Source organism: Hylobates moloch, unplaced genomic scaffold, assembly GCF_009828535.3.
Source record: "Hylobates moloch isolate HMO894 unplaced genomic scaffold, HMol_V3 SCAFFOLD_2, whole genome shotgun sequence".
NCBI classification, from domain to species: domain Eukaryota; kingdom Metazoa; phylum Chordata; class Mammalia; order Primates; family Hylobatidae; genus Hylobates; species Hylobates moloch.
In genome coordinates, this window is record NW_026652277.1 from 14,491,138 (window position 1) to 14,518,888 (window position 27,751).

General features: G+C 43.1%; 1 protein-coding gene across 1 annotated transcript in view; it reads right to left on the reverse strand.

Moving 5' to 3' along the window:
- Window positions 1-297: 297 nt before the first annotated feature.
- Window positions 298-27,751, reverse strand: part of CDC123 (cell division cycle 123) — a 49,183-nt gene continuing 21,729 nt past the window's right edge. Inside the window, exons 8-14 of the mRNA XM_058431900.1 lie at window positions 19,054-19,102; window positions 14,877-14,952; window positions 12,769-12,891; window positions 11,560-11,588; window positions 4,105-4,233; window positions 1,168-1,305; window positions 298-575 (exon numbers count right to left, since the gene is read on the reverse strand). Coding sequence (XP_058287883.1) covers window positions 549-575; window positions 1,168-1,305; window positions 4,105-4,233; window positions 11,560-11,588; window positions 12,769-12,891; window positions 14,877-14,952; window positions 19,054-19,102 — 571 coding nt within the window. The 3' untranslated portion in view covers window positions 298-548. The remainder of the gene's footprint in view (window positions 576-1,167; window positions 1,306-4,104; window positions 4,234-11,559; window positions 11,589-12,768; window positions 12,892-14,876; window positions 14,953-19,053; window positions 19,103-27,751) is intronic.

Below are 27,751 nucleotides of genomic sequence, written 5' to 3' on the forward strand. Positions count from 1 at the left end.
TTGGGAGGCCAAGGTGGGCAGATCACTTGAGGATCAGGAGTTCCAGACCAGCCTGGCCAACACGGTGAAACCCTGCCTCTACCAAAAATATAAAACTCAGTTGGGTGTGGTGGTGTGCACCTGTAATCCCAGCTACTCGGGAGCCTGAGGCAGGAGAATCTCTTGAACCAGAAGGCGGAGGTTGCAGTGAGCCGAGATTGCACCAGTGCACTCCAGCCTGGGCGACACAGCAAGACTATCTCAAAAAATAAAAATAAAAATAAATAAATAAAATAGTGACTCGGTAGAAAAGCAATGTATTTCATAGAAAGCACTTTATTATCAGAAGAGTATGGTTTCCTATGTTTAAGATCTATTTATTATGTTATTTTTACAAGTAGCAAAGTCCCTCTGTTTTTTTCCCCAGGTGAATGTACATGAATATAAAAAGCGGCTGATGGCCACACTGCCTGGCCCGCCCGCATCAGGGTGGGCAGGAAGTTGCAGCTGTTGAGCAGCTCCAGGAGCAGCAGGGCGGGGCCTCCTCTTCTCCAGCTCCAGCAGGCTCATCAGTCGTCCTCCTGCTGATTTCTCTTCTGTCAAAGAAAACCAAGGGGACGTTAAAATAGCACATGCTTCTTGGGATATCTGCTCAGCAGGTGTAATTTTCTAGAGGTCTTGGCAAAGGATGTGATTAAAAATTGTCATGGAAAACCATGCTTTAATTCATTAAACTAGTTTATCACTTTGACTCCTGAGCAAATTATCCTCAGGTATTTGAGTATTTTCTTCTCTTTCTTCCATACATACAAAAACTCCTACACAGAAATCCACACAAAAATATAAATATTCACATTCCCTCTGGAGCAAAATCACCACCAGAGCAGAGACCTGCTCTCCTTGCAGCCCTCTAACAATATACACACTTTCTTCAAAGTTACAAGTACTTTGAAAAATGTTCAAAAGGCATGTACAGCACAAAAACATTTTCTGTCATTCTAATCAATAAATTATGCCTTCAGTTCCTATTTCATATTTAATTAGAAAATGCTCTAACTCAGTAACTCGGTTCTATTCATAACCATCAAAGTCTAGGTGATACAGGATTCCAATGAAATATTATATAAAAGCCAATTTGAAGGTCTATTTGAAAAGATGGCCAGCATACTAAATGCACATAGACTTTACCAGCTTAAGGAAGTCTATTAGCTTGTGAGCGTCCTCCCCGGTAGAGAGGTCTACAAAGTCCTTGGGTAGCCGGTAACTCAAATAGGGGCTGGGCTGGACTGTCACTTCACTGTTTGTGCAACGGAAAGCTGGGGAATCCTGTACAAAGAAGAAAAAGGAGAAAGAATGTCGATCATTTATTTTTAGGCCTATTCTCTGAACTAAAAAAGAACCTAGCAAAACAATTTCAACTCCATGTTTTCCTCTGTACTTGATAAGGAGAAAGGAAGATTCTTAAGTTAAAATGAGCCAGGCATGGTGGCTCACGTCTGTAATTCCAGCTGAAGTGCAGTGGCTCACTGCAGCCTTGACCTCCTGGGCTCAGGTGAACCTCGAACTTCAGCCTCCCAAGTAGCTGGGATTATAGGCATGCACCACCACGCCCTGCTGAGTATTTTAAATTTTAGTACAGGCAAGATCTCACTATGTTGCCCAGGCTGGTCTTGAACTCCTGAGCTGAAGCAATCCTCCTGCCCTGGCCTCCCAAAGTGTTAAGATTACAGGCTCGGTGGGCTGCTGCACCCTGCTCAAACTATTTTCTTTTCTTTTCTTTTTTTTTTTTTTTGAGGCAGTCTCGCTCTGTTCTCAGTCTGGAGTGCAGGGGCGCAATCTCTGTTGCCCAGGTCTCTGTTGCTCACTGCAACCTCTGCCTCCCAGGTTCAAACGATTCTCCCACCTCAGCTTCCCAAGTAGCTGGGACTACAGGCACGCGTCAGCACGTCCGGCTAATTTTTGTATTTTTAGTAGAGATGGGGATTTCACTATGTTGGCCAGGCTGGTCTCAAACTCCTGACCTCAGGTGATCTGCCTGCCTCGGCCTCCCAAAGTGCTGGGATTACAGGCATGAACCACCATGCCCAGCTGCCAAAACTAGTTTTTTTTTTTTTTAGACGAAGTTTCACTCTTGTTGCCCGGGCTGGATGCAATGGAACGATCTCGGCTCACCACAACCTCCACCTCCCAGGTTCAAGCGATTCTCCTGCCTCAGCCTCCTGAGTGGCTGGGATTACAGGCATGCGCCATCACGCCTGGCTAATTTTTGTACTTTTAGTAGAGACGGGGTTTCTCCACGTTGGTCAGGATGGTCTCAAACTCCCAACCTCAGGTGATCCACCTGCCTCGGCCTCCCAAAGTACTGGGATTACAGGTGTGAGCCACCGCACCCGGCCTGTTTTTGAGATCGAGTCTCGCTCTGTCACCCAGGCTGGAGTGCAATGGCGTGATCTCGGCTCACAGCTGCAACGTACGCCTTCCAGGTTCAAGCAATTCTCGTGTCTCAGCCTCCCAAGTAGCTGGGATTACAGGCAGCTGCCACCATTCCCGGCTAATTTTTTGTATTTTTAGTAGAGACGGGTTTCACCATGTTGGCCAGGCTGGTCTCGAACTCCTGATCTCAGGTGATCCACCAGCCTCGGCCTCCCAAAGTGCTGGGATTACAGGTGTGAGCCACTACATTTGGCCCAAAACTATTTTTTAAAAGATATAAAATGCTCACAAGACAACACTGTGAAAATCTCAGGACATGTAATTGCATATGTAGTATGATCTCATTTATTTACAAAGGTCTATGTATGTGTTTAAATGCATGTTATATATCAATATATAAACACTGGTTCTCAAGGTTCTCAAATCATAGGTGATTTTATAATTTTTTTTTTTTTTTTTTTTTTTTTTTTTTTTTTTTGAGACAGTCTCACCCTGTCACCCAGGCTGGAATGCACTGGCACGATCTCGGCTCACTGCAAGCTCTGCCTCCCGGGTTCATGCCATTCTCCTGCCTCAGCTTCCCAAGTAGCTGGGACTACAGGCGCCTGCCACCATGCTTGGCTAATTTTTTTTTTGGTATTTTTAGTAGAGATGGGGTTTCACTGTGCTAGCCAGGATGGTCTCGATCTCCTGACCTCGTGATCCGCCCGCCTCGGACATGTTACTTTTATGGGCAGAAAACAGCACTACAAAGTTGTTTCAGGAAGGTCTGGCTGTGAAGCTGGCAGGAAAGGAGAGAGTGGCTAGGTGAAGAAACCGGGTTGAACAATGTTTTGTTTTTTTCGGATGGGAGGTATCTGAACATGACTAAATCTGGATGGACAGAGTTGGTAGAGAGGAATAATTGGAAAAAGAGCAGAGGGCATCTGGAGAAAGAGGAGGAGGACACAGCGTCCTGAGGGGGAGGTAAGAGAGGGGGACACGGTGTCCTGAGGGGGAGGTAAGAGAGGGGGACACGGTGTCCTGAGGGGGAGGTGAGAGAGGGGGACACGGTGTCCTGAGGGGGAGGTGAGAGAGGAGGACACAGTGTCCAGAGTGGGGAGATGACAGAGGGGGACACAGTGTCCGGAGGGGGGAGATTAGACTCAGGAAGGGACGGACAAGCTTGTAGGTGTGATGAGAAATCAACTGAGGGAATTCTCATCAGTGGGTTCCCTTTTCCTGGAAAGAGGAAGTTAAATCATCCAGTGAGAGGAAGGAAGGAATGATGGGAGACTGAGAAGCGTCAAGGCATGAACCCGTCACCGTGAAAATGGAGGAGAAAGCTGACAGGAATCCACTGGTCTGCACATGTGTAACTTCTCCGTCAGCCTCAGCAGCTGGGGCTGGGGTCAGAAGGAACAGATGCATGAGCTGATCTGGGACCAAGATTCCTCCGGGCGGGTGTGACAGAAGAAGCTCAGAAAAAGAACTAAAAAAACTGATCAGATGATCCTGACTTCTGTATACAAAGTTAAGTGGGGCTCCCTTCTTTGACCACCACCACGGGCAAGTTAGCTATTAGTAAAGCTGTGTTACACTCTGCACTTCCTAAGGGTCCTGGCCATGCCGCCTACCTATGCATCTGAACAACAAGCAGTCAGTCAGTAGACTGGAAAGGTTTACGTTGTATCTATCTTAAAAATGTCGTACCTGCTCTTGAGCGTCTACTTCACTAAAATCGCCGTTTAAGTTGTTCTCAGATATCAGTTCTTCCCAGGTGAACAGCAGTGAATCTGTGACTTCGCCAAATGGATTAAAATCAATGAGCCACACCTTCCCCTGTAGCACAGAGAGAGAAAAAACAAAAACACCGTCTGTACTCTGTCTTCTGAGAAAGAAACGCTTTTTTCTTCTGAGACAGGGTGTCATGCTGTTGCCCAGGCTGCAGTGCAGTGGTGTGATCACGGCTCACTGCAGCCTTGACCTCCTGGGCTCAAAGGATCCTCCTGCCTCAGCCGCATGAGTACCTGGGACTACAGGCATGCACCACCACATGCAGCTAATTTTTGTATTTTCTTAGAGACAGGGTCTCGCCATGTTGCCCAAGCTGGTCTTGAACTCTTGGGTTCAAGCAATCCCCTCACCTCAGCCTCCCAAAGTGCTTGGATTACAGACATGAGTCACATCACCTGGCCAGAAAGATATTCTTCATATTATTCTAATCTTAAAAATCTTCTCACTTATTTCAAAAGATCATCCCTCTAGGTCCCATCTGAGAAAGGGCCACCTGTCTGAATACAGTAGACAGAGATCTAAAGGGAGGGCCCCCTGTGGATGTAGAGAGAAGGGACCCAGAAAAGCTCTGCCTAAGAGATATCTTCCAACTGCAGCCTCAAGCCACATTAGAACTTTAGGTCAAAGATTCCAGCAGGGCCGGGTGTGGTGGCTCACACCTGTAATCCCAGCACTTTGGGAGGCTGAGGTGGACAGATCACTTGAGCTTAGGAGTTCAAGACCAGCCTGGGCAACATGGTGAAACCCCATCTCTACAAAAAAATACAAAAATTAGCTGAATGCAGTGGCACACGCCTGTAGTCCCAGCTACTTGGGGGGCTGAGGTAGGAGGACTGCTTGAGCCCAGGAGGTCAAGGCTGCTGTGAGCTGTGATCACAACACTGCACTCCATCTACCCTGGGTGACAAAGCAAGACTGTGTCTCCAAAAAAAAAAAAAAAAAAAAAATTCCAGTAGGAAAGGGAACTGTCACTCAAAGGCTAAGGGTCTGCAGTCTGACCAAAGCGCCTTCCTGGAGCCTTCAGTGCTCCGTTCAGGGGGAGCCGGACAGAGCCAGGCAGTGCCTGTGGCTCCAGAGAGCAGCGCTTCTGACTCGGGACGGGCTGCTGCCTAGAGTGGATTTTTTTTTTTACCATATGCAAGTATGAAGATGCTTTTTCCTTTCTTTCTTTCCTTTTTTTTTTTTTTTTTTTGTGAGAGTCTCTGTTGCCAGGCTGGAGTAGAGTGGCGCAATCTTGGCTCACTGCAACCTCCGTCTCCTGGGTTCAAGCGATTCTCCTGCCTCAGCCTCCTGAGTAGCTGGGATTACAGGCATGTGCCAGTATACTTAGCTAATTTTTTTATTTTTACAAGAAACAGGCTCTTACCATGTTGGCCAGGCTGGTCTCGAACACCTAACCTCAAATGTCCTCCTGCCTTGGCCTCCCCGTGAGCCACTGTGCCCAGCCTGAAGATGCCGTTTTCTTTCTATGTGAATGTAGTAAGCATTCCATTTGCACAATAGAGCTTGACAGCATATGAAGGGGAGGTTAAAAAAAACACACCCCAACCTCTGAAACAAATGTCTACCTTGTCCTGTTCTGAAACCACAGGTGGGCAATTTGGTGACGCTCCTCAGGGAAAGGTCACCTTTGAGCTGGGGGCACTGCGCTGAGGTAGGGCTAGGGCCTCTGAGCAGAAAACAGCCAGTGCTGACACGCACAGAGCGGGGGACACATGGGCTGTGCCGCCAGGAATGACAGCCATGGCATCTGATCACAAACACCTATTGACACAAAGTGGATGGATGTTTCCTCCAAAGGTTTATCTTTGCTCCTTTTCACTTTTCTCACTGAAACCTTCATATATTTGTGCCGTTTGGTTAATAATGAATTTGTTTTTTTCTATAAATGTGTTGCCGCAATGTCCTCAGCGGGTGTGTCTGTGTGAAATTCCAAGCACCAAGACCGCTGAGCCAGCATGCCTAATATCTGGCGCTGTTTCTCAGCTGAGCAAGAGCAAAATGTTAAGAAAGATGAAACATCTAATTAGGACTTGCTTCAAATACCAGAACCTCTAGTTAAGTGGCACAGGCCTGTCACAGGATGTTTTCAGCACACCCTGTTTAGGTAAGTTCCTCATTTTATACAAGCCCCAGGAGACGCCCTGCAAATCTCTCACCGCTTGAGTTGTTTCCTCACCTCCATTCGGCACCCACTTCTTCATTCGTGCAACTATGTGAAACAGTATCAGCCATCAGACAACTTCTTGGTAACGATGTCAACTTTATTTTGGAGAATACTGCTAAGATGTCTTCAATATATGTCATGATAACAAAATGGATATTTTCTAACCTCCAAACCTTTTCTAGTTGACTTTTTTTTTTTTTTTTTTTTTTTTTGAGATGGAGTCTCGCTCTGTCACCCAGGCTGGAGTGCAGTGGTGCGATCTCTGCTCACTGCAACCTCCGCCTCCCGAGTTCAAGTGATTCTCCTGCCTCAGCCTCCCAAGTAGCTGGGACTACAGGCGTCCGCTAACACGCCCAGCTAATTTTTTGTATTTTTAGTAGAGACAGGGTTTCACCGTGTTGGTCAGGATGGTCTCGATCTCCTGACCTCGTGATCTGCCTGCCTCAGCCTCCCAAAGTGCTGGGATTACAGGCGTGACCCACTGCGCCCAGCCTCTACTTGGCTTTTTATAATCAGTAAAACTAACTCATTATTTTTAAACCATAATATCTTTAATATAGGAATATGCCACAATGCAAAAAACCAAAACACATTTTTTCCTTTTTTTTTTCTGAGATGGAGTTTCGCTCTTGTTGCCCAGGCAGGAGTGCAATGGTGAGATCTCGGCTCACTACAACTTCCCCTTCCTGGGTTCACACAATTCTCCTGCCTCCACCTCCTAAGTAGCTGGGACTACAGGCATGCATCACCATGCCTGGCTAATTTTCTATTTTTGGTAGAGATGGGGTGTCACCATGTTGGTCAGGCTGGTCTCCGATTCTTAAACTCAGGTGATCTGCCCGCCTAGGCCCTCCAAAGTGCTGAGATTACGGGCATGAGCCACTGCACCCAGCCCAAAACACATTTTTAAATGAAAACAAACCACCACTGTTAATTGGTAGTGTACTCTGTAGCTCAGAAGCTATCCTCAAGTACAAAAAACTGAGTAAGTAAATAATAAAAACCCAGCTGCAACTTCTATAAACTAGGAGGATCAGGATCAGGATTTTATAACTTTTTTTTTGAAACAGAGTCTCGCCCTGTTGCCCAGGCTGGAGTACAGTCGCGCAATCTCAGCTCATTGCAACCTCCTCCTTCTGGGCTCAAGTGGTTCTCCTGCCTCAGCCTCCCAAGTAGCTGGGATTACAGGCGCCTGCCACTGTGCCTAATTTTTGTATTTTTTAGTAGAGACGGGGTTTCCCATGTTGGCCAGGCTGGTCTTGAGCTCCTGATCTCAGGTGACCTGCTTCCTCAGCCTCCTAAAGTGCTGAGATTACAGGTGTGAGCCACCACGCCCGGCCATAACATGTTTTCATGTGACATCTCAAGCACGAACAACCTGAGAAGTTAATTCTGCTTTGAGGCAATCCAATAAGCAAAGAGCAGTCAGACTAACTGTGCTTGTACCAACTGACTGTTTCCCTGCCCTGATCAAGTTCTAGGGACCAGACACTGTTAGGCGCTAGGGCATGAAGATCGTAACACAAAATCGACTCCTTCCAAGAGCTCAGCCTTGAGCAGAACACACATCTCCACCTCCCCAAAACAGAACCAAAAACCATCCAACAATGGCAATGTGCAGGGTATTTTGCTTCAAGAGAGGCAAGAACAGGGAATTGTGAGAGTGGAGAGGCGCACAAGAGAGCCTGCCTACATGTGCGAGGGAAGGCTGGAAACGCTTCCCAAAGGACCTGGGTACCTGAGGGATAACAGCGATGCCCTGGGAGGAGGGTGATGTTGGCAGGAAAAGCGGACCACTTAACAAGAATGACGGCTCTCACGTGCAGAGGCCACGCCACGACCGCCCGTTGTGGGAACAGGTTATTTTGGCTGGAGTGTGAGATATGTGAGGGCTCCAGAAATACAGCCAGCTATGGTTAACTCTCAAGGCCTGCTGTTCCAAACAGGATGAAACACATGCTACGACAAGCCATTTAAAAGTGTAATTGAGATTATGAGAAAGACCGGGAAATCCCCAGGGGCCAGAAACAAGAAGAACCCGAAGAACAGAACTAAGCGTATCAACTCTAGCACTGTGGGAACCCGTGGGACGGTCTCCTAGCAGACTGGCCACAGGAAGGGAATCAGAACTCAGACGCAAACTCCAGAAGGCGACAGCCTCAGGAAAGGGAATGTGAGGAGACAGTTCTAATGACGGGGCAGGAGACGATGACACTGTCCTTCTCTGAATGAGTTTTGAGGAACATGGTAGAAGCAAATGAAAAACCCAAAATTTAGGATCTTTGGGATTCTCACAAACAAAAGAACAAACAAAAACAACAAGTTCACTGAAGATGAACTCGAAGTAAATAAATAAACTGATTTACAAAACAAAAAAGAAACAACCAACCCGGATGAGAGTCTGTAAACACAACAGGGATTAAAGCCCCAAGAACTTGGGAAATCATGGTCAGTCTGAAGGACAGTATAATATAAATATATTGATGCTAGACAAAAAGACTAAGGGGGATCCATACTGCATACCAAACACGCAAAGGAACAAAAGCCAAACATCCAATATTGAAATGGAGAACAAGAAATTACAAAAGAACTAGACAAAAATCATGGGGAAGTATTTTTTAAAATGATGGCTAAAATTCACAAGCCAGAAAAGAAACAAATAATCTATGTGATCTTGTTCACAGGAAAAGACTAATGACAAAGGCCTAATGTCTGTAATACATAAACAGTGCCTCTATTTTGAGGAAAATGAGACAATAGAAAAAGGTGAAAAAGACATGAAGCAATGGTTCACAGAAACGACCCTTAAATATATGAAAAGATAAACTGCATCCTCACTTACTAAGAAAAATAGAAATAGAAATTATAGTGAAACATCATTTCTCTATGAAACCCCAAAAACCCTGAAGAGTGTGACCCTATATTGTAATGGCAAGCTCTGAGGAAGCCTGCAGGTACTCTGATGCGTTCCTGGGGGGATCTGGTCAGGTGTAACCTCTACCGAGGGTAAACTGAAACATTAAAATACATTTCACTTTTGAGCCAGCAATCCCGCTTCTAGGAATTCACCCTGTAGATTCACCTGCAGCGTGTGAAATGACACACGTACGGGATTATTCACCATGGCAGTCTGAGGAACACCAGACACAACCTGGTCATGACAGGTATGATCACGGCTCACTGCAGCCTCAACCTCCCAGTCTCAAGCGATCCTCCCAACTCAGCTCCCGGAGTAGCTAGGGCTACAGGCGCAAACCACCACACCTGGCTAATTTTTATGTAGAGACGAGGTCTCACTATGTTGAGCCCAGGCTGATCTCAAACTCCTGGGCTCAAGCCATCCTCCCACCTCAGCCTCCCAAAGTGCTGAAAATAAAGGTGTGAGCCACAACAATGGCCTAAAGCCCCTCTTTCTAGTAACTCTTAACAGACACCATCATCTTTGAAGACAAAGAGGTGAAAATATAGTGATGTCTTTTGACGTAAGGGTTAAATGAACAGTTAACATTTATTCTGGGACATGACCATATGGGCCATATCTTTTTGTCCAAAGATGACTCAAAGATGTCCAAAGGTGATTCAGATTCAAATAACTGTCTCACTTACAATGAGGCTGATCTAAGCATGGAGGGAGAATGAGAAATATTCTGCTTGTGTGTAGGTGACACACGGGAACGCATCTGCTAGCTTCTTCACAATGTCAAAGAGCACTCAGCACCAAACAACATTTAGTGACCTAAACTTCTTAATAAAGATGACATGTCTTGAACAGTGAAATCTCTGCCCTAGTAATTCTTCATTAAGTCAGCAGTAAGTAACTTTACTAAGTCACTTTAACTTTTTCCTTACAGAAGTTTTCATCACTTTTAAGATTTAAAAAATAAACGAATCCTCTTCTGTCTAAAGATAAAAGTAACTCAAACTTTGAGTCACTTTTAGTTGACTACAAATAATAATAATAATAATAATAATTATTTTTTAAAACAGAGTTTCGCTCTTGTTGCCCAGGCTGGAATGCAATAGCGCAATCTTGACTCACTGCAACCTCCACCTCCCGGTTCAAGTGATTCTCCTGCCTCAGCTTCCCATGTAGCTAGGATTACAGGCATGCGTTACCATGCCTGGCTAATTTTGTATTTTTAGTACAGGCAGGGTTTCTCCATGTTGGTCAGGCGGGTTTCGAACTCCTGGACTCAGGTGATCTGCCTGCCTCAGCCTCCCAAAGTGCTGGGATTACAGGCGTAAGCCACCGCACCCGGCCAAAATAATTATATACATATCAAGTGACAAACTCCTGGCCACATTTAAGTGTGCAAACTGAACTATTTTAAGCAGGCCCTGACCTCTGACACAAATGAGAAGTAGGATGTCAGGTGTCCATTTACCTACCAGTTCAATAAAGAATCCCTAAATCATGGTACACAATGATTTCAGGTATTAGGTCCCCTAATGTTAGGTATATTTTAAGGGGAGATTTTTGACCATGCTGAATTTCAAACACCTTAGTTGGTGTGAGAAAAAAAAAAATTGAGGGGATGGAGTCTCACTCTGTCACCCAGGCTGGAGAGTAGTGGCGCAATCAAGGCTCACTGCAGCCTTGAATTCCCGGGCTCAAGTGATCCTCCCAGCTCAGCCTCTTGCGTAACTGGGACTACAGGCACACACCACCAAGCCCGGATATTTTGTTTTTCTCTTTTGCGGCAAAGTCTCGCTCTGTTGCCCAGGCTGTAGTGCAATGGCATGATCTCAGCTCACTGCAACCTCTGCCTCCTGAGTAGCCGGGATTACAGGCACCCGCCACCATGCCTGGCTCATTTTTTTGTATTTTTAGTAGAGACGGGGTTTCACCATGTTGGCCAGGCTGATCTCGAACTCCTGACCTCAAGTGATCCTCCCACCTCGGCCTCCCAAAGTGCTGGGGTTATAGGCGTGAGCCACCGTGCCTGGCCTGGGTTAATTTTTTATTTTTATTTTTAGTAGAGATGAGGTCTCACTATGTTGCCCAGGCTAGTCTCTAACTCCTGAGCTCAAATGATCTCCCTGCCTCAGCCTCCCAAAGTGCTGGGAATACAGGCGTGAGCTGCTGCACCCAGACAAAATATTTTTTGGGCAGTGGATCCTTCACACACATAACAAAGGCATGCTCTGCCTGCTTATAAAACCAGCTCTTATTTTAAAGCATATCAGAAAGAGTTTTTACTTACCCTACTGTCTCTGTATATATCGAACACAACTGTAAAGGAGGAAAAAAGTCAGTTATTAATGAACTAATATTTCACAATGTAAATCTTTTGAAAATTAAAGTACGTTTTAATCAAAGACAGCAGAATATAAATGACCCTGAGGACTTAATGCTTCTAAACCTCAAAACCACAAACATAAAAAGGCATCCTGCAATGTTTTATTTATATAACTTTGCTTTACTATTCTCTGTTCCCCAACCATAATCCCCTATATTTAAAAATTCAAACCAAACACCAACATCATCTCAACCAGTTCCCCACTACAGACTGGTTCTATGGGAAAGACGGAAGGAGTCACTGAGCACAGTACTAGTGAAAGGGGCATCAATCACTGATCTGGGAGAATGCAATGAGTAAAGCTTATAATAGAAAGCATAAAATCTAATGAGCCTTGAAGCATGATTCATCTTAAGTCAAATCTGCCACAGAGCCCAGTCTTGGCAAGTAGAGAAAATGTAAATCATAGCAGATATAATTTTCAGATGTATGAAAACTCTCACACAATATACTTTCAATTCCTAAAAACAACCCACAAATGTTTACTTTGTAACTGGTGCTGTCTTTGATCACTCAAAGAAGCTAGAAAGGTAGATGGACTTTGTTCTCTGTAGATAGCCCCTTTGAAATACACAATCAAACATCTGAAACAAGACAGGGAACTGACTTAGTAGCAAAAATAGATTTTAGTTAAGTAAGATGAAATCAACATGGCTGGTGCGGTGGCTCACACCTGTAATCCCAGCACACTGGGAGGCTGAAGTGGGCGGATCACTTGAGGCCAGGAGTTCAAGACCAGCCTGGCCAACATGGCGAAACTCCATCTCTACTAAACATACAAAAAATTAGCCGGGTGTGGTGATGTGCACCTGTAGCCCCAACTACTTGGGAGGCTGAGGCAGGAGAATCACCTGAACCCGGGAGGTGGAGGCTGCGTGAGCCGAGATCACACCACTGCACTCCAGCCTGGGTGACAGAGTGAGACTGTCTCCAAATAAAAAAAAATAAAATAAATTAACATACAAACTATCAAAAATAACAAATAATAATATAGTAAAATGCTTAAAATACAGTATTTCAAATCTAGTTATTAGGATATACACCACAGTAAATAAGGTCCAGTAACAATGTATATTTCATTTCATTTTACTGGGTCAATAAAAAAATACTCACAGTCTTCATCTAAGAATTTGTACTGTATGTGTTTCTTGAAAAAGTCTTGTATGCATCTGCAAATTTCTTCCTTTTGTTTAGAAATATGATCATAGTATTGTGTGTAGTCTCTTTGAGAAATACCTGACAAGAAAATATTTTACATTCTGTTATTATCTTCTTTTCAAAAACATCAATACGTGATTTAAACATTTTGTGGAAAGAACCATTAAAGTAGATTAGAAGACCACCCTGATGGGTATTGCATTACACACGACCCAGCTGTAAGGATTCATATGAACAGGTGAATCCTGAAGTCCTACACTGCCATGTCTTCTTACTTCTGGAAGAATTTACTGTTTTTTTTTGTTTTGTTTTGAGACGGAGTCTCACTCTATTGCCCAGGCTGGACTGCAGTGGCACGATCTCGGCTCACTGCAACTTCTGCTGCCCGAGTTCAAGCGATTCTCCTGCCTCAGCCTCCCAAGTAGCTAGGATTACAGGTGCCTGCCACCGCACCTGGCGAATTTTTTTTCATATTTTTAGCAGAGATGGGGTTTCACCATCTTGGCCAGGCTGGTCTTGAACTCCTGATCTTATGATCCACCCACCTCAGCCTCCCAAAGTGCTGGGATTACAGATGTAAGCCACCACACCCGGCCTTTTTTTTTTTTAGAGACAGTGTCTCATTCTGTTGCCCAGGCTGGAGTACAGTGGCACAATCATAGCTTATTACAACCTCCACTTCCTGAGCTCAGGTGACCCTCGCACCTCAGTCTCCCGAGTAGCCGGGACTACAGGCATGTGCCACCATGCCTGGCTCATCGTTTTATTTTTTGTAGAGATAGGGTCTCAGTACATTCCGCAGGCTGGTCTTGAACTCCTGGCCTCAAGGAATCCTCCAGCCTTGGCCTCTCAAACTGTTGGGATTGCAGGTGTGAGCCACAGCACCTAGCCCATGGAAATAGTTATTTTCATTTAGTAAAATGGAAGGAATTCAAAGTTACAAAAAGTCTTCTTATGTAAAAAATTAAAGCAGCAATTCTAAACCTGCAAACATGATCAACTGCTGCTGCTTTGCTTTCTTCCAAAGAGTCTCTGCAAATTGGTATTCTCTTCCACTTTCTTTGGGAAAATATCAAATATTCTTCACCAGATGCCTGCCATATTCATACTGTACTGCATAGAAGCAGTTTATTTTTCTTGTTCATATGTGCTACTTGGCCTTCACAGCCTGCTCTCGTTCAAGCCATGGAAAAGTAAACATTCCTTTTTTCAGAGTGACTTGCCGACAAGATTCCAAACACACTAACGGGACTATTACACGAACTCCCTGAATTTGCTCCAGTCCTAGGGAAAAGTTCTCTGCTCTGAAATACAGGCTTCCTATTCCTGAATCCTGTGCCAACAGGACCCTCCGCAGCTTCTTCAAGAATATCGAGCAATATGAGAAATGCGAACACCCCAAGTTTCTTTCAGGTGGGTTAATACATTTCAACATCACATTCAATGCATCAATAGTGCTGATGTGATTGTATTCAAATTACACTTTTCTAGGCTGAAGATAAATTTTACTTCATGGAAAATATGCATAACAAAATAAAGAACAAATTATCTTCAATATTTAACTTAAATCAATCATAGCAAACAAAATAGTAACCTGAGAGGAAAGAAAATGGGTGACTTAGAAGAATACACTTACTTGTCCACATATTTTCTCTTGCTAGAATAATAAACAGTGCCCCAATAATAGAAATAAAGGTTCCAAAACTTGGCTTTTTATGACGCTTGAAATAAGCAGACTATTGCTAAGTACTGCTTAGGAAAATTCCATACAGAGAATTCCTGATTCCTAAATCAGGAACAGTGACAACCACCACTTTTATCTCTGGAATCCAGACAGCCATGATTATCTGACAATACCGTTTCCTGTGGCAAGTGAATCTGGGCTCAGGATTCCTGTCAACACAGCATTCCAGAGAGTCAGTATCAACTGGTTAGAGGTGGCATCTGAGATGAAAACAGATTGACATCCCTGTCCTAATTACTGGAAATTTACTTCCAACAAAAGCTTGTCTTCTTTTAAAGATTACTTTGAAGGATAAAACAAACAAACCAAAAAAACTCACCAATAAGCTTGTTTTCCTTGACAAAACATCGAAACTCAGCCCCAGGAATCAATTCACACCATTTTCGGAGAACAAGCTGTAGACAAAGGAAAAAATATTTAATATAACACAACTATGTGGTAAGGTCTACTAGGCAATTTTAGGTCAACACTGTATCTTAATGATTGCCATTATCAAATGGTTTTAAAAAAGAGGCATATGACATTCTTGGCCCGGCATAGTGGCACATGCCTGTCAGCTACTCAGAAGGCCAAGGCAGGAGAATCACTTGAACCTGGGAGGTGGAGGTTGCAGAGAGCCAAGATCACGCCATTGCACTCCAGACTGGGAAACAAGAGCAAAACTCCATCTCAAAAAAAAAAAAAAAAAAAGTAGGGAATAGAGTTGTGATCTATTATTCTAATAACCACAGGAAAATTGTGCTAAAATTCTATGACAAAATGCATCCTTGTCACATAACTGACATTTTAAGAGTTCTGACATATAAGCACACATCAAGAATGTAGTCACATCTTTTCACCACAGTGCCATATGTTCATTCATATGTTCTGCACCCCTTGAGGAGTATCAAATAATAAAGTAATTCCAGCCAGGTGCGGTGGCTCACGCCTGTAATCCCAGCACTTTCGGAGGCTGAGACGGGCGGATCACCTGAGGTCAGGAGTTCGAGATCAGCCTGGCCAACATGGTGAAACCCCGTCTCTACTAAAAATACAAAAAAATGAGCCAGGCATGGTGACGGGTGCCTGTAATTCCAGCTACTCAGGAGGCAGAGGTTGTAGTGAGCCGAGATTGCGCCATTGCGCTCCAACATGGTGAAACTTCCTCTACTAAAAATACAAAAAATTAGCCAGGCATGGTGGCAGGCACCTGCAGCCCCAGCTACTAAGGAGGCTGAGGCAGGAAGAATCGCTTGAACCCAGGAAGCAGAGGTTGCAGTGAGCCGAGATTGCGCCACACTGCACTCCAGCCTGGGCGACAGAGCAAAACTCCACATAAAAAATAAAATAAAAAATAACATAACATAACATAACATAACATAACATAACATAAAACAAAACAAAACAAAACAAAACAAAACAAAACAAAATAAAATAAAACAAAATAAAATAAAATAAAATAAAAAAATAAAATAAATAAAATAAAATAATTCTAAAGTTGTCTACCTTAAGTACCATGAGGTAATCCTTACTTTGATATAATTAGTATTGAGGTTTGTCACAATGAATCACCAAAATGACTCTCTCACTATTTTCTCAATATTTCAGTCAATCAATTCTACCCTTGGCTTAAATAACAAATGGGTCTTATTACTGTAATTAATAATTATTTGATAGATATAAACTCTCATATACTAATAAGTTTCTCATCTTAAAAATCTGGAAAATTTCAGGTGGGCATTCTGAATGTATTAAAAAAATGTTTAAAATATGCCTTAGAAATTTTAAATGCACTGAATTCATTTTTCATTTATTATAAGCTCTTAGTCAAGCCATATTATCTGATTTTTTAAAAAAATATGTAATTATTAAATGAATCTGAAACTAAAATACTACACAGTTCTTATCTATTAAAAGCCCATACAGTCATATACATACACAATTTTATATATGTTATATATACATATATATAGGCTACAGTGGTTTTACTTAGCAACAAATAAATAAGCAATTGCAGCACACAATTTATTGGAAAATTTGCATAATGTTTATCAAAATACTATTTTGTGCATGTAATACCTACACTGTGGTTGATTTTCACAAAACACAGAGGGGCATAGGGAGTGTCTCTCCCCCACCCTGTCCCTCTGTCTTTCTCCTCAGAGGCAACCAGTACTATAGGTTTCTTGTGCATCTTTCCAGATTCATCCTATGAATATACAAGTATCTATAGAGTGTGTGTGTGTGTATTTTAAATACACACAGACAGGAGAAAATGATATACAGGATTCTACTTGCAACTTTTTTCATTTGAATTACTTGAAGAGTATCACTTTCCTACACTTTTAAAACTAGGTTTTAAATTTTATACACATGATAATGGTGTCTTTCAAAATGGCAATAAGAGAGCAAACTGCTGGTAAATAAATCTTGGAGGTAGATGATGACTTCTTAAGAAAGACTGTGCCTCAGAGAAAGGCTAAGGAAATCCTGTAATCCCAGCACTCTGGGAGGCGGAGGTGGACGGATCACGAGGTCAGGAGAACGAGACCATCCTGGCTAACACGGTCTCTACTAAAAATACAAAAAATTAGCCGGGCATAGTGGCATGCGCCTGTAATCCCAGCTCCTCAGGAGGCTGAGGCAGGAGAATGGTGTGAACCTGAGATCGCGCCACTGCACTCCAGCCTGGGCGACAGAGCGAGACTCTGTCTCAAAAAAAAAAAAAGAAAGAAAGGTAAGGAAATGATCTCTTTCTAGTACCTGGCAGGAAGCACCACAGCCAGGTACTTAATAGACAGATGTTTGCTGCGTGAAGCAATAGCTGTGACTATATCATATAAAGTTATAGGAGTGTTTAATAAGCTGGGAAAATGCTCACACTATGCTATTAAGTGAGGGGAAAAAATCTCACAAGTTGTATGTAAGAATCTCACCTACAAGCACTCTAAGATCTAGTAATTGGTGGCTTGGTAAGGAGTAACTTAACTAGTAAATTAACTGTTCCATGTATATGGTATAATCCTAAAAGATATGTCAATATCTACAGTCAACACATTAAAAATTACTCAATGCAGTGAGTCAGCAGACATTTTGCAAGCATGTGTACATATATATAAAAGTAGCTAGAAGCAACCAGACACTAAAGACATATTTTAAAAATTACTGCACTAATTTGAATTGGTGTTATAAGAACAAAAATGAAAATGTAATTTTCATGTAAATGTAAAAATGCAATTATGGAGCAAAGATGGCCATCCTCTTTTCAACAAACTATGAGCTGTCAGTTTTTGAAAGTTTGCATTTTGACAATGCAAGTGCAAGAAGGACCAGGAATGAGAGCTGAAACGTGGATTCTGCATTTAAAAGAAAGTTAGGCAGGGTGCAGTGGCTCACGCCTATAATCCCAGCATTTTGGGATGCTGAGGCAGGCATTTCACTTGAGGTCAGGAGTTTGAGACCAGCCTGGCCAACATGGTGAAATCCAGTCTCTACTAAAAATACAAAAATTAGCTGGGTGGTGGTGGTGCACACCTGTAATCCCAGCTACTCAGGAGGCTGAGGCAGGAGAATTGCTTTAGTCCAGGAGGGGAGGTTTCAGTGAGCTAAGATCATGCCACTGCACTCCAGCCTGGGCAAAAGAGCAAAACTGTGTCTCAAAAAAGAAAAAAAAAAAAAAAGTTATGTTTCAGATCCATTCATGACAGTTGATGAGCAGTTAGTTGTAGCTAAGAACCCGGTCCAGATCAGGGTATGTGTGTGTGTGTTGTGTGTATACTTTCAAAACTAGGAAAATTTGGAATAAAAATTGAGGTTTACTATGTTTAAACTCATCAAAATTTCCAATGAAGTTGTTTTTTCACTATCCTCTTACTCTTTTTTTTTTTGAGATGGAGTTTCACTTTTGTCGCCCAGGCTGGAGTGCAATGGCGCCATCTCAGCTCACTGCAACCTCCACCTCCCGGGTTCAAGCAATTCTTCAGCCTCAATCTCCCCAGTAGCTGGGACTACAGGCGACCACTACCATGCCCAGCTAATTTTTGTACTTTTAGTAGAGATGCGGGGTTTTGCCATGATGGCCAGGCTGGTCTCGAACTCCTGACCTCAGGTGATCCACCCACCTCGGCCTCTCAAAGTGCTGGGATTACAGGTGTGAGCCACCGCGCCCGGCCTATCCTCTTATTCTTTTAAGTTATTTGTAGGGTGAGTGAACAATATAAAAAATGGTAAAATGCTGAAACAATTAGGTACAGCTGTGAGGCGTATAAAGGTGTTTGTTTTATTAAAGGTGTCTGCGTATATCCTGTAGCAAGTGCATACTGCATACATGTATTTGGTATATACATTCTATATATAATATATATCCTTTTATATGTATATTTCATAAATTTAAAATTTCAGTGGCTTTAGGTTCCCAAAGAAATTAATCCAAGAAACTTCATTCATTTCACTCAAGAATAAATAGCAATTCTCAACACATCTTCATCTACAATTATCAAGGAAAATAAGCTTCTTACCTCATATTCTATACATGGATCTGGAGAATCATCAGTACAATGAATAAACCTTTGGAAGAAGAAAAGGCAATTGAATCTTTCTGTTACTGGTGCCAGTTTATGCACACACATAACTTATATTTAATGAGAGTAACATTTTACTAAAAGCATCCAGAAACAGGAGACTAACTCAAATTCAATAAACACTTATTAAGCCACATTCAATGCTATGCATTAGCCTAGGCACCCTGAGATATTAATTCATTTAATCATCAAAACAATGTTAACAGCAAGACTGTATTTTCCAGGATCATTTCTATAGTTGGTCTAGTATTTGATAGCACAACAGGGTGACTGTAGTCAACAATGATGTAATTGTACATTTTAAAATAACTAGAGTATAACTGGATCATTTGTAACACAAAGGATGGATAAGTGTTTCAGTGGAACAGGTACCCCATTTTACATGATGTGATAATTAGGCATGGCCTGTTTGTATCAGAACATGCCATGTACCCCAGGATGGGTGCAGTGGCTTACGCCTATAATCCCACCACTTTGGGAGGCCAAGGCAGGTGGATCACTTGAGGTCAGGAGTTTGACACCAGCCTGGCCAACATGGTGAAACCCTGTCTCTAGTAAAAATACAAAAATTAGCCGGCTGTGGTGGTGGATGCCTGAAATCCCAGCTCCCTGAGAGGCTGAGGCAGGGGAATTGCCTAAAACTGTGAGGCGGAGGTTGCAGTGAGCCGAGATAGCGCCACTGAACTCTGGCCCTGGTGACAGAGCAAGACTCCATCTCAAAAAAAACCCAAAAAACAAAAAACACCCATCTCATGTACCACATGAATATATACACTTACTATGTACCCACAAAAATTAAAAAATGTTATGAGCTATTATAACCATAAAGATAGTATAATCTCCATTTTTCTGTCAAAAGGCAAAGAAAATAACACGCAGAAAAGCCCAAATGTAGTGGTCACATCAAGACTCCAACTGTCTAACTCCCGATTCTCAACGAGGGCAGGAAGGCACTGTCATTGTACACGTTCTTGTTGTGTGCATCTTACAGTGGAGCCAGCAGCCTACTTCTCTCTCAATGTAACGTTGGCCATCGAAAGCCACACGGTTAATTGAATCCTTCTCCCACATGCCATTTTAAAACTCGGATAGATCCATTCAGCCCTCCATTAAGTATACTGCTTCCTCCTCGAAAAATCCTCACTTTCATCAACGATGTTTCATATCGCTTATTAAATGCCCATCTATGCCAAAGCTTGGGCTAGGCATTGGAAATGTTAAAATGATGAAGACTCCTTTGTTCTGTATAAGGTTAGTCTGATGGAGAAAGCTAAAAAATAGACACAATTTTAAAAACACTGGAGAAAAAATACTCTGCAGCACCAAGGAAGAATTGATTAGCTGGCTGCTGTGTGTCGGAGGGGAGTGGTAGTCAAGAAGGGGTCCGCATTTAAAGCACAGAGAAACGTGCTAAGGCAGGGAGGGCAGTGAGAGATCTCACAGAGCATTCAAATAACTAGAGGAGATCAGCTCTGATGGAGTGCAGGGCACAAGGGGGAACTGCAACAGATGGAGCTGGACAGAAACTCTGGACAAAGAGAAGTATCCAGGTCATGAGAGGCTTTGTGTGCCCACCCAGGGCACTTGGACTTCATTATAAGGACAATGGGGAGCCCTAAAGTCTTCAAGTATGCAAGGGAGATCATTCCATTTAGGCGTTAAGAATATCACTGTGTTCACAGGTACCGGGGTTTAAAAAATGCATCTGTTATCACTATGGCACAATGGTGTTGGACAGTTTAGGGGAAGGGCGGCAACCTGGGAGGCAGAGAAACCTGGTAGAAGGCTTGCTGCAATAGCCTCGGGGAGATGAGGGTATAACTAAGGGAACAGGAGTGGAGAGCGAAAGGAGAAGCGTAGAGGTGGAGGCAAGATCACTTGGTGACTCACCGAAAGGGAGGGAGCAGACCTGGCATGGTGGCTGGGCAACATGGCAAAACCCTGTCTCTACAAAAAATAGAAAAATTAGCCAGGCGTGGCCAGGCGCAGTGGCTCACGCCTGTAATCCCAGCACTTAGGGAGGCCGAGGCGGGCAGATCACTTGAGATCGGGAGTTCGAGACCAGCCTAACCAACATGGAGAAACCTCATCTCTACTAAAAATACAAAATTAGCTGGGTGTGGTGGCACATGCCTATAATCCCAGCTACATGGGAGGCTGAGGCAGGAGAATCGCTTGAACCCGGGAGGCAGAGGTTGTGGTAAGCCAAGATCACGCCATTGCACTCCAGCCTGGGCAACAAGAGTAAAACTCCGTCTCAAAAAAAGAAAAAAATTAGCCAGGCCTGGTGGTGTGCACCTGTAGTCCCAGCTACTCAGGAGGCTGAGATAGGAGAACTGCTTGAACCCAGGAGGCAGAGGTTGCAGTGAGCCAAGATCGCACCACTGCAACCTGGGTGACCGAGTAAGACTCCATCTCCAAAAAAAAACCTAAGAACAACCTAGTTTTTCTCTGGAAAGCAAAAATCTCCTATTTCAAATCAAACTAACTTAATGGTACATTATCTTGAGGACTAATAATCTAAAACTAGAAAACTAGCTTTCGATTAAAAATTATTTCAATAAAAATTAAGCTTACCAGTTATTTTATGTTAATAAAAATTAAGGACTGGGCACAGGGCTCACACCTGTAATCCCAACACTTTGGAAGGCTGAGGTGGGAAGACTGCCTAAAGCCAGGAGTTTGAGACCAGGCTGGGCAACAAAGCTAGGTCCCGCCTCTACAAAAAATATAAAAATTAGCCGGCATGGAGGCTCACGCCTGTAATCCCAGCTACTCAGGAGGCTGAGGCGGGAAGATCACTTGAGCTCCGGAGTTTGAGGCTGCAGTAAGCTATGATCACACCATTGCACTCTAGCCCAGAGTGAGACCCTGCCTCAAAAACTAAGGTCATGAACTCGCACAAGTTAATAAAAATTAACTTATTATTTTTATCCTTTAAAAAACTGCCCTTTCGCCCCCAAGGATCAGCATATTGATAAGTACTACATGTATCTAGAGCTTTCCACTATACGTTTTCTATTATTTAAGAAAATTATTTTTGGGCCGGGTGCGGTGGCTCACGCCTATAATCCCAGCACTTTGGGAGGATGAGGTGGGCGGATCATGAGGTCAGGAGTTTGAGACCAGCTTGGCCAACATGATGAAACGCCATCTCTACCAAAAATATAAAAATTAGCTGGGTATGATGGCGCATGCCTGTAAGCCCAGCTACTTGGGAGGCTGAGGCAGGAGAATCCCTTGAACCCAAGAGTTGAAAGTTGCAGTGATCCGAGATCACAACACTGCACTCCAGCCTGGGCAACAGAGTGAGACTCTGCCTCATAAAGAAAAAAAAAAAAAGAAAGAAAATTATTTTTGTACACATATCCAGTATACAGCCAAGTGAAATATTTTAGATTAGATAATCTACATAAGGAGAAAAGGAAAACATTCCAATGAATGTAAGAAAACAATAGACCAGAGGTTAAAAATCACAATCAGGACCTTGGGCTCTGTACTAGTATTTTATCATCTTAGAAAAGTCAATTATCTTTTGGGATAATTTTGGCTCGTAGTTGCCTCAGCAGTAAATGGCAGATGGTACTGGGCGATTTCTAAAGTTCATTATGCAATCAAATCTGTAGACAACTTGTCAGGCCCCCTTTTTCTTCCCTGTCTTTATATTCAGTTAACTACGTATTGCACGCTGAACCTCAGGGTGTGTCAGAGCTTCTAGAACACAGGTTTGAAAATGAGAGAGTGGAATGAGATGATTTTTCAAAATACTTCCCCAGAGATTCCAATCCGAAGCGTCCAAGATGGGGACTAGACACATATTTTATTTTACTTATTTATTTTTTTGAGACAGAGTCTCACTCCGTCAGCCAGGCTGGAGCGCAGTGGCACAATCTCGGCTCACTGCAACCTCCATCTCCCGGGCTCAAGCAATTCTCTTGCCTCAGCCTCCCGAGCAGCTGGGATTACAGGCGTGTGCCACCATGCCCAGCTAATTTTTGTATTTTTAGTAGAGACGGGGTTTCATCATGTTGGTCAGGCTGGTCTCAAACTCCCAACCTTAGGTAATCCGCCCGCCTCGGCCTCCCAAAGTGCTGGGATTACAGATGTGAGCCACCGCACCTAGCCCATATTTTAGAAATGGTTATTCCGAGGAGTAGCTGCAGTTCAAGCTCTGTAAGGGGTTCTTGGGAAAAGGGCCAGGAGATGCCTGTCTACCAACTACGGGCTTCAGCAGGAAGTCTGCACCATTCTTGGGGAAAGGAAGAAACAGGGAAAAGGAAGGAAGCAGCAAACTGGAGCGGCTGGGACCCCAAGCATAGCCTTCAGGACCGCAGCTTCAGCTGAAAAACTCAGTCTGGCTACCCTAAATCCCACCAAGGTCACTGGAGGACTCAGCACATTTCCCACGACAAAAAGGCTCCGTCTCAAGAAAAACAAAAACAAAAACAAAAAAACCACCACCACCACCACCACCACCACCAAAAAAAATTCCCCCCATTTTTTTCCTAGGTTACTATTTAACACTAATTTGGAAGATTTCTTCAACTGAAATTTTCAGCAAAGTACCAACAGAACGTGGTATTCAACTAAATCGCTAATTTGTAGTCTAAGCTGAAAGGAGGCTCTTATGTTGCATTCAAAGTTCAAATTCTTGGCAGAATAATTACAGTTCCTCTAGCTAGCTATGAAAATTCTAAAATAAACACAAATGTGATTAAGTAATAAATGTTACATATTTACAATGTAAGTGGCAAAGTAAAAGAATTCTCAGGTATAATAATAGCAAAGATTTTATTCTGAAGAAAAAAAGCAAAATCCCAAAGGCCTACTGTGATGAAAGCTACTATGAAATTATGCCAGCATATTTTTACTACACTTTAAAATTTGCCAGTTAACAGGAATTTTGGAAAGCAATGTTATAGACACAAATTTTTAGAAAGGAAAGAAAAAAAAATGAAAGGAAAAGAAAAAATATTCTATCCCCAAACTAAAGAAATATGCTTAACTAGTATTGATGACTAATCAGATGTCTTTTTTTTTTTTTTTAAGGAACAAAATAATGGCATTCACAGCAACCTGGATGGAACTGGAGACTATTATTCCAAGTGAAGTAACTCAGGAATGGAAAACCAAACATCATATGTTCTCACTTGTACGTGGGAGCTAAGCTACGAAGACGCAAAGGCATAAGAATGATACATTGGACTTCTAGGACTCAGAGGAAAGGGTGAGAGGGTTGGCGAGGGATGAAAGACTACACGTTGGGTACAGTGTACACTGCTCAGGTGATGGGTGCACCAAAAGCTCAGAAATCACCACTAAAGAACGTACCCATGTAACCAAACACTACCTGTTCCCCCAAACCTACTGAATTAAAAAAATTAAAAAAAAATACAGGGGGAAATACATAGTGTATATCAATGACAGATAATTACACATCCCTTGTCTTTACTCAGAAGCAAAATAAACACTGAAATAATTTTACCAAAAAAATAAAAATAAAAGGAGTGCCATATTTTTCTCTTTTATTACTACCCAAATCATCCACAGCATAAACAAGCCTTAGTTTTTCTGCCAGCCAAATGGCCTTACTATAAATAGGTATATTTATTATGCCCTAAACATGCGTTGGGACTGACATGCTATCTTTTGTGGACTTCATAATTATAATTAGGCCCGGTGCAATGGCTCATGCCTGTAATCCCCGCACTTTGGGAGGCCATGGCAGGTAGATCACTTGAGGTCAGAAGTTCAAGACCAGCCTGGCCAACATGGTGAAACCCTGCGTCTACTAAAAATACAAAAATTATCCGGGCGTGGTGGCACACGCCTATAGTCCCAGCTACTTGGGAGGCTGAGGCAGGACAATTGCTTGAACCTGGGAGGCGGCGGTTGCAGTGAGCCAAGATTGTGCCATTGGACTCCAGCCTGGGTGACAGAGCAAGACTCCGTCTCAAGAAGAAAATAATGAATAATATCAACACATTTCTCTCGTGTTTTTCATAATTTGACATTGAAAGAGGACAATGGGTCAGGCCGTGGTCACCCTGTAATCCAGATTTGGAGTCCAAGGGGGCAGTTATGAGGTCAGAGTGACCATCCTGGCAAAACAGTGAAACCCCGTCTCTGTAAAATACAAAAAAAAATTAGTGGGTGGTGGTGAGGCCTGTAGTCCAGTATCGGAGGTGAGGCAGAGAATGGTGTGAACCGGGGTCCAGTGCCAAGTCGGGCCATGATCCAGCCTGGGTGACAGGGGAGAATCCGTCTAAAAAAAAAAATGTAACATATCCAGTGATGAGCATGTCGGTCTGGGACTGTGGGAGGCAGAGGGTGCAGTGAGCCGAGATCGTGCCACTGCATTTCAGCCTGGGTGACAGAGTGAGACTCCATCTCAAAAAAATTTAAAAAAAAAAATTACTAAGACAAATCAAATTCCCTGACCTCCAGTCTAATGTATTTCTCCTTCATCATGAGCCCCTCAGAGAAACAATTAACAAATTTATTTTTTCACTCACTCAGCTCCTTTTTCTAAATGCCAATTGAGTATCAAAATTTTTTCTTGTCTACTCAGCCCACTGAAGTCACAATAAAATAATGAAAGCAGCCTGTGACTCAGCAAGTTTAATCACATAGAATGTTTATACCTTGGCAAATAATACAGTCAGCAAATTTATACATGTCGTATTTCTTTCTTTTCTTTCTTTTTGTTTTTGATTTTTAGTAGAGTCGGGGTTTCACCATGTTGGCCAGGCTGGTCTCGAACTCCTGACCTCCTGATCCGCCCACCTCAGCCTCCCAAAGTGCTGGGATTACAGGCGTGAGCCACTGCACCCGGCCGTATGTCATATGTCAACCTCCACTTTTTAAAGCTTTTTGTCTACAGTAACCATTTGAAGAAAAGGAAAGAAAAAAGCAGTACTTAATATTCTAGAGTAAATTACAGGCAGGGAGACAGCACTAGCTGTCTACCTTCCAGGGTTCCCATCTTCAGCCTGTCCAATGGAACCTGGATTGTTCAGATGCTGGGAGCATTTGTGCTTCCTGGTTCCCTCTCTAATCACTGGGATGCATGTGCTGACTCATCTAAGCAGCCACCAAGTCGTGGGCCTGGACCAGCGGCATCCACATTGCCTGGGAACAGGTTAGAAATGATCTGCTTAGGCCCCCTCCAGGCCTGCTGGACCAGAAACCCTGGGGCCCAGGAACCTGTGTTTCATCTAACTCTCTGGATAACCCTGACGCATGCTCGTGTCGAGAACCTTGGTCTAACCAGGGGTGTCCAAACTTTTAGCTTCCCTGGGAAACATTAGAGGAAGAATTGTCTTGGGCCACATATAAAATACACTAACACTAATGATAGCTGATGAGCTAAAAAATAAATAAATAAAAATTTAAAAAACAAAAATCTCAAAAAAAAATCTCATGATGTTTGAAAGTTTATGAATTTGTGTTGTGGCACATTCAAAGCCACCCGGGTTGCGCCCCATGGGCTGCTGCAGCTTGGACAAGCTTGATCTAAACAAATCACAGCAATTCTGCTCTCTTTGCCAACTACTGGATTAGGCTGGGTAACTGTGACCAATGAGGGCTGAGAGGAAGTCTCCCAGGAGGCCTCAGGAATGTTGTACTCGTTCACGTACAGAAAACAATGAGAGGAAACATAACCTATCCCTCCTGTTTTTGGTTGAGATATGGTCATGTCTTCGTATGACAGATACTTGGAACTGTAGCAGCAATCTTTTAACCATTAGGTGAGAAACCCAAAGACGGAGCCACTAAGTCAAGGATGGCGGAAGGAAAGGGCCTGAAAGAGCATGGGTTCCTGGCGACCTTGGTGAGCCACTGAGCATTCCTAAAAATACCCAATCTCCAGGCTCCTCGTTAAATAACGTGCTTTTTAAATCCCGTGTGTAAGCTATTTTCGGCTTCTGTTAACTTGCAATTCTGACTGTAACATATTTGCTTTTTTGTCAAGTCAAGCCTCAAAATAGTATAAACAACATAATCTCGTTTTTATGTTATATAAATTTATACATATTATATATAACTATGTATTATAATATTAAATGTTCTAGTCTATTATATAATATTTTAATGGAAGTATTTTGGAAATAATGAATCTATAACTTTTTTTTTTTTTTTGAGACAGAGTCTTGCTATGTCGCCCAGGCTGAAGTGCAGTGGTGCAATCTCGGCTCACTGCAAGCTCCGCCTCCTGGGTTCACGCCATTCTCCTGCCTCAGCCTCCTGCGTAGCTGGGACTGCAGGCACCCGCCACCACGCCGGGCTAATTTTTTGTATTTTTAGTAGAGACAGGGTTTCACCATGTTAGCCAGGATGGTCTCGATCTCCTGACCTCGTGATCTGCCCACCTTGGCCTCCCAAAGTGCTGGGATTACAAGCGTGAGCAACCGTGCCCGGCATTTAATCTTTTAAGAGCTCTTCAAGGCCTTTGTGACATTCATCTTTACTGAGTTCTATCAATAAGGAATTTTTATGTGATGGCAACACTTCCTGTTATGCAACTGATTTATTAATTGCTAAGCAACTACCAACAGTTATTTCTAGACAAAGTGACACGTTAGTGATGCCCAGCTAAAAGGCTGAAAGCCCAGTGCTTGGCATTTGCTCCTGC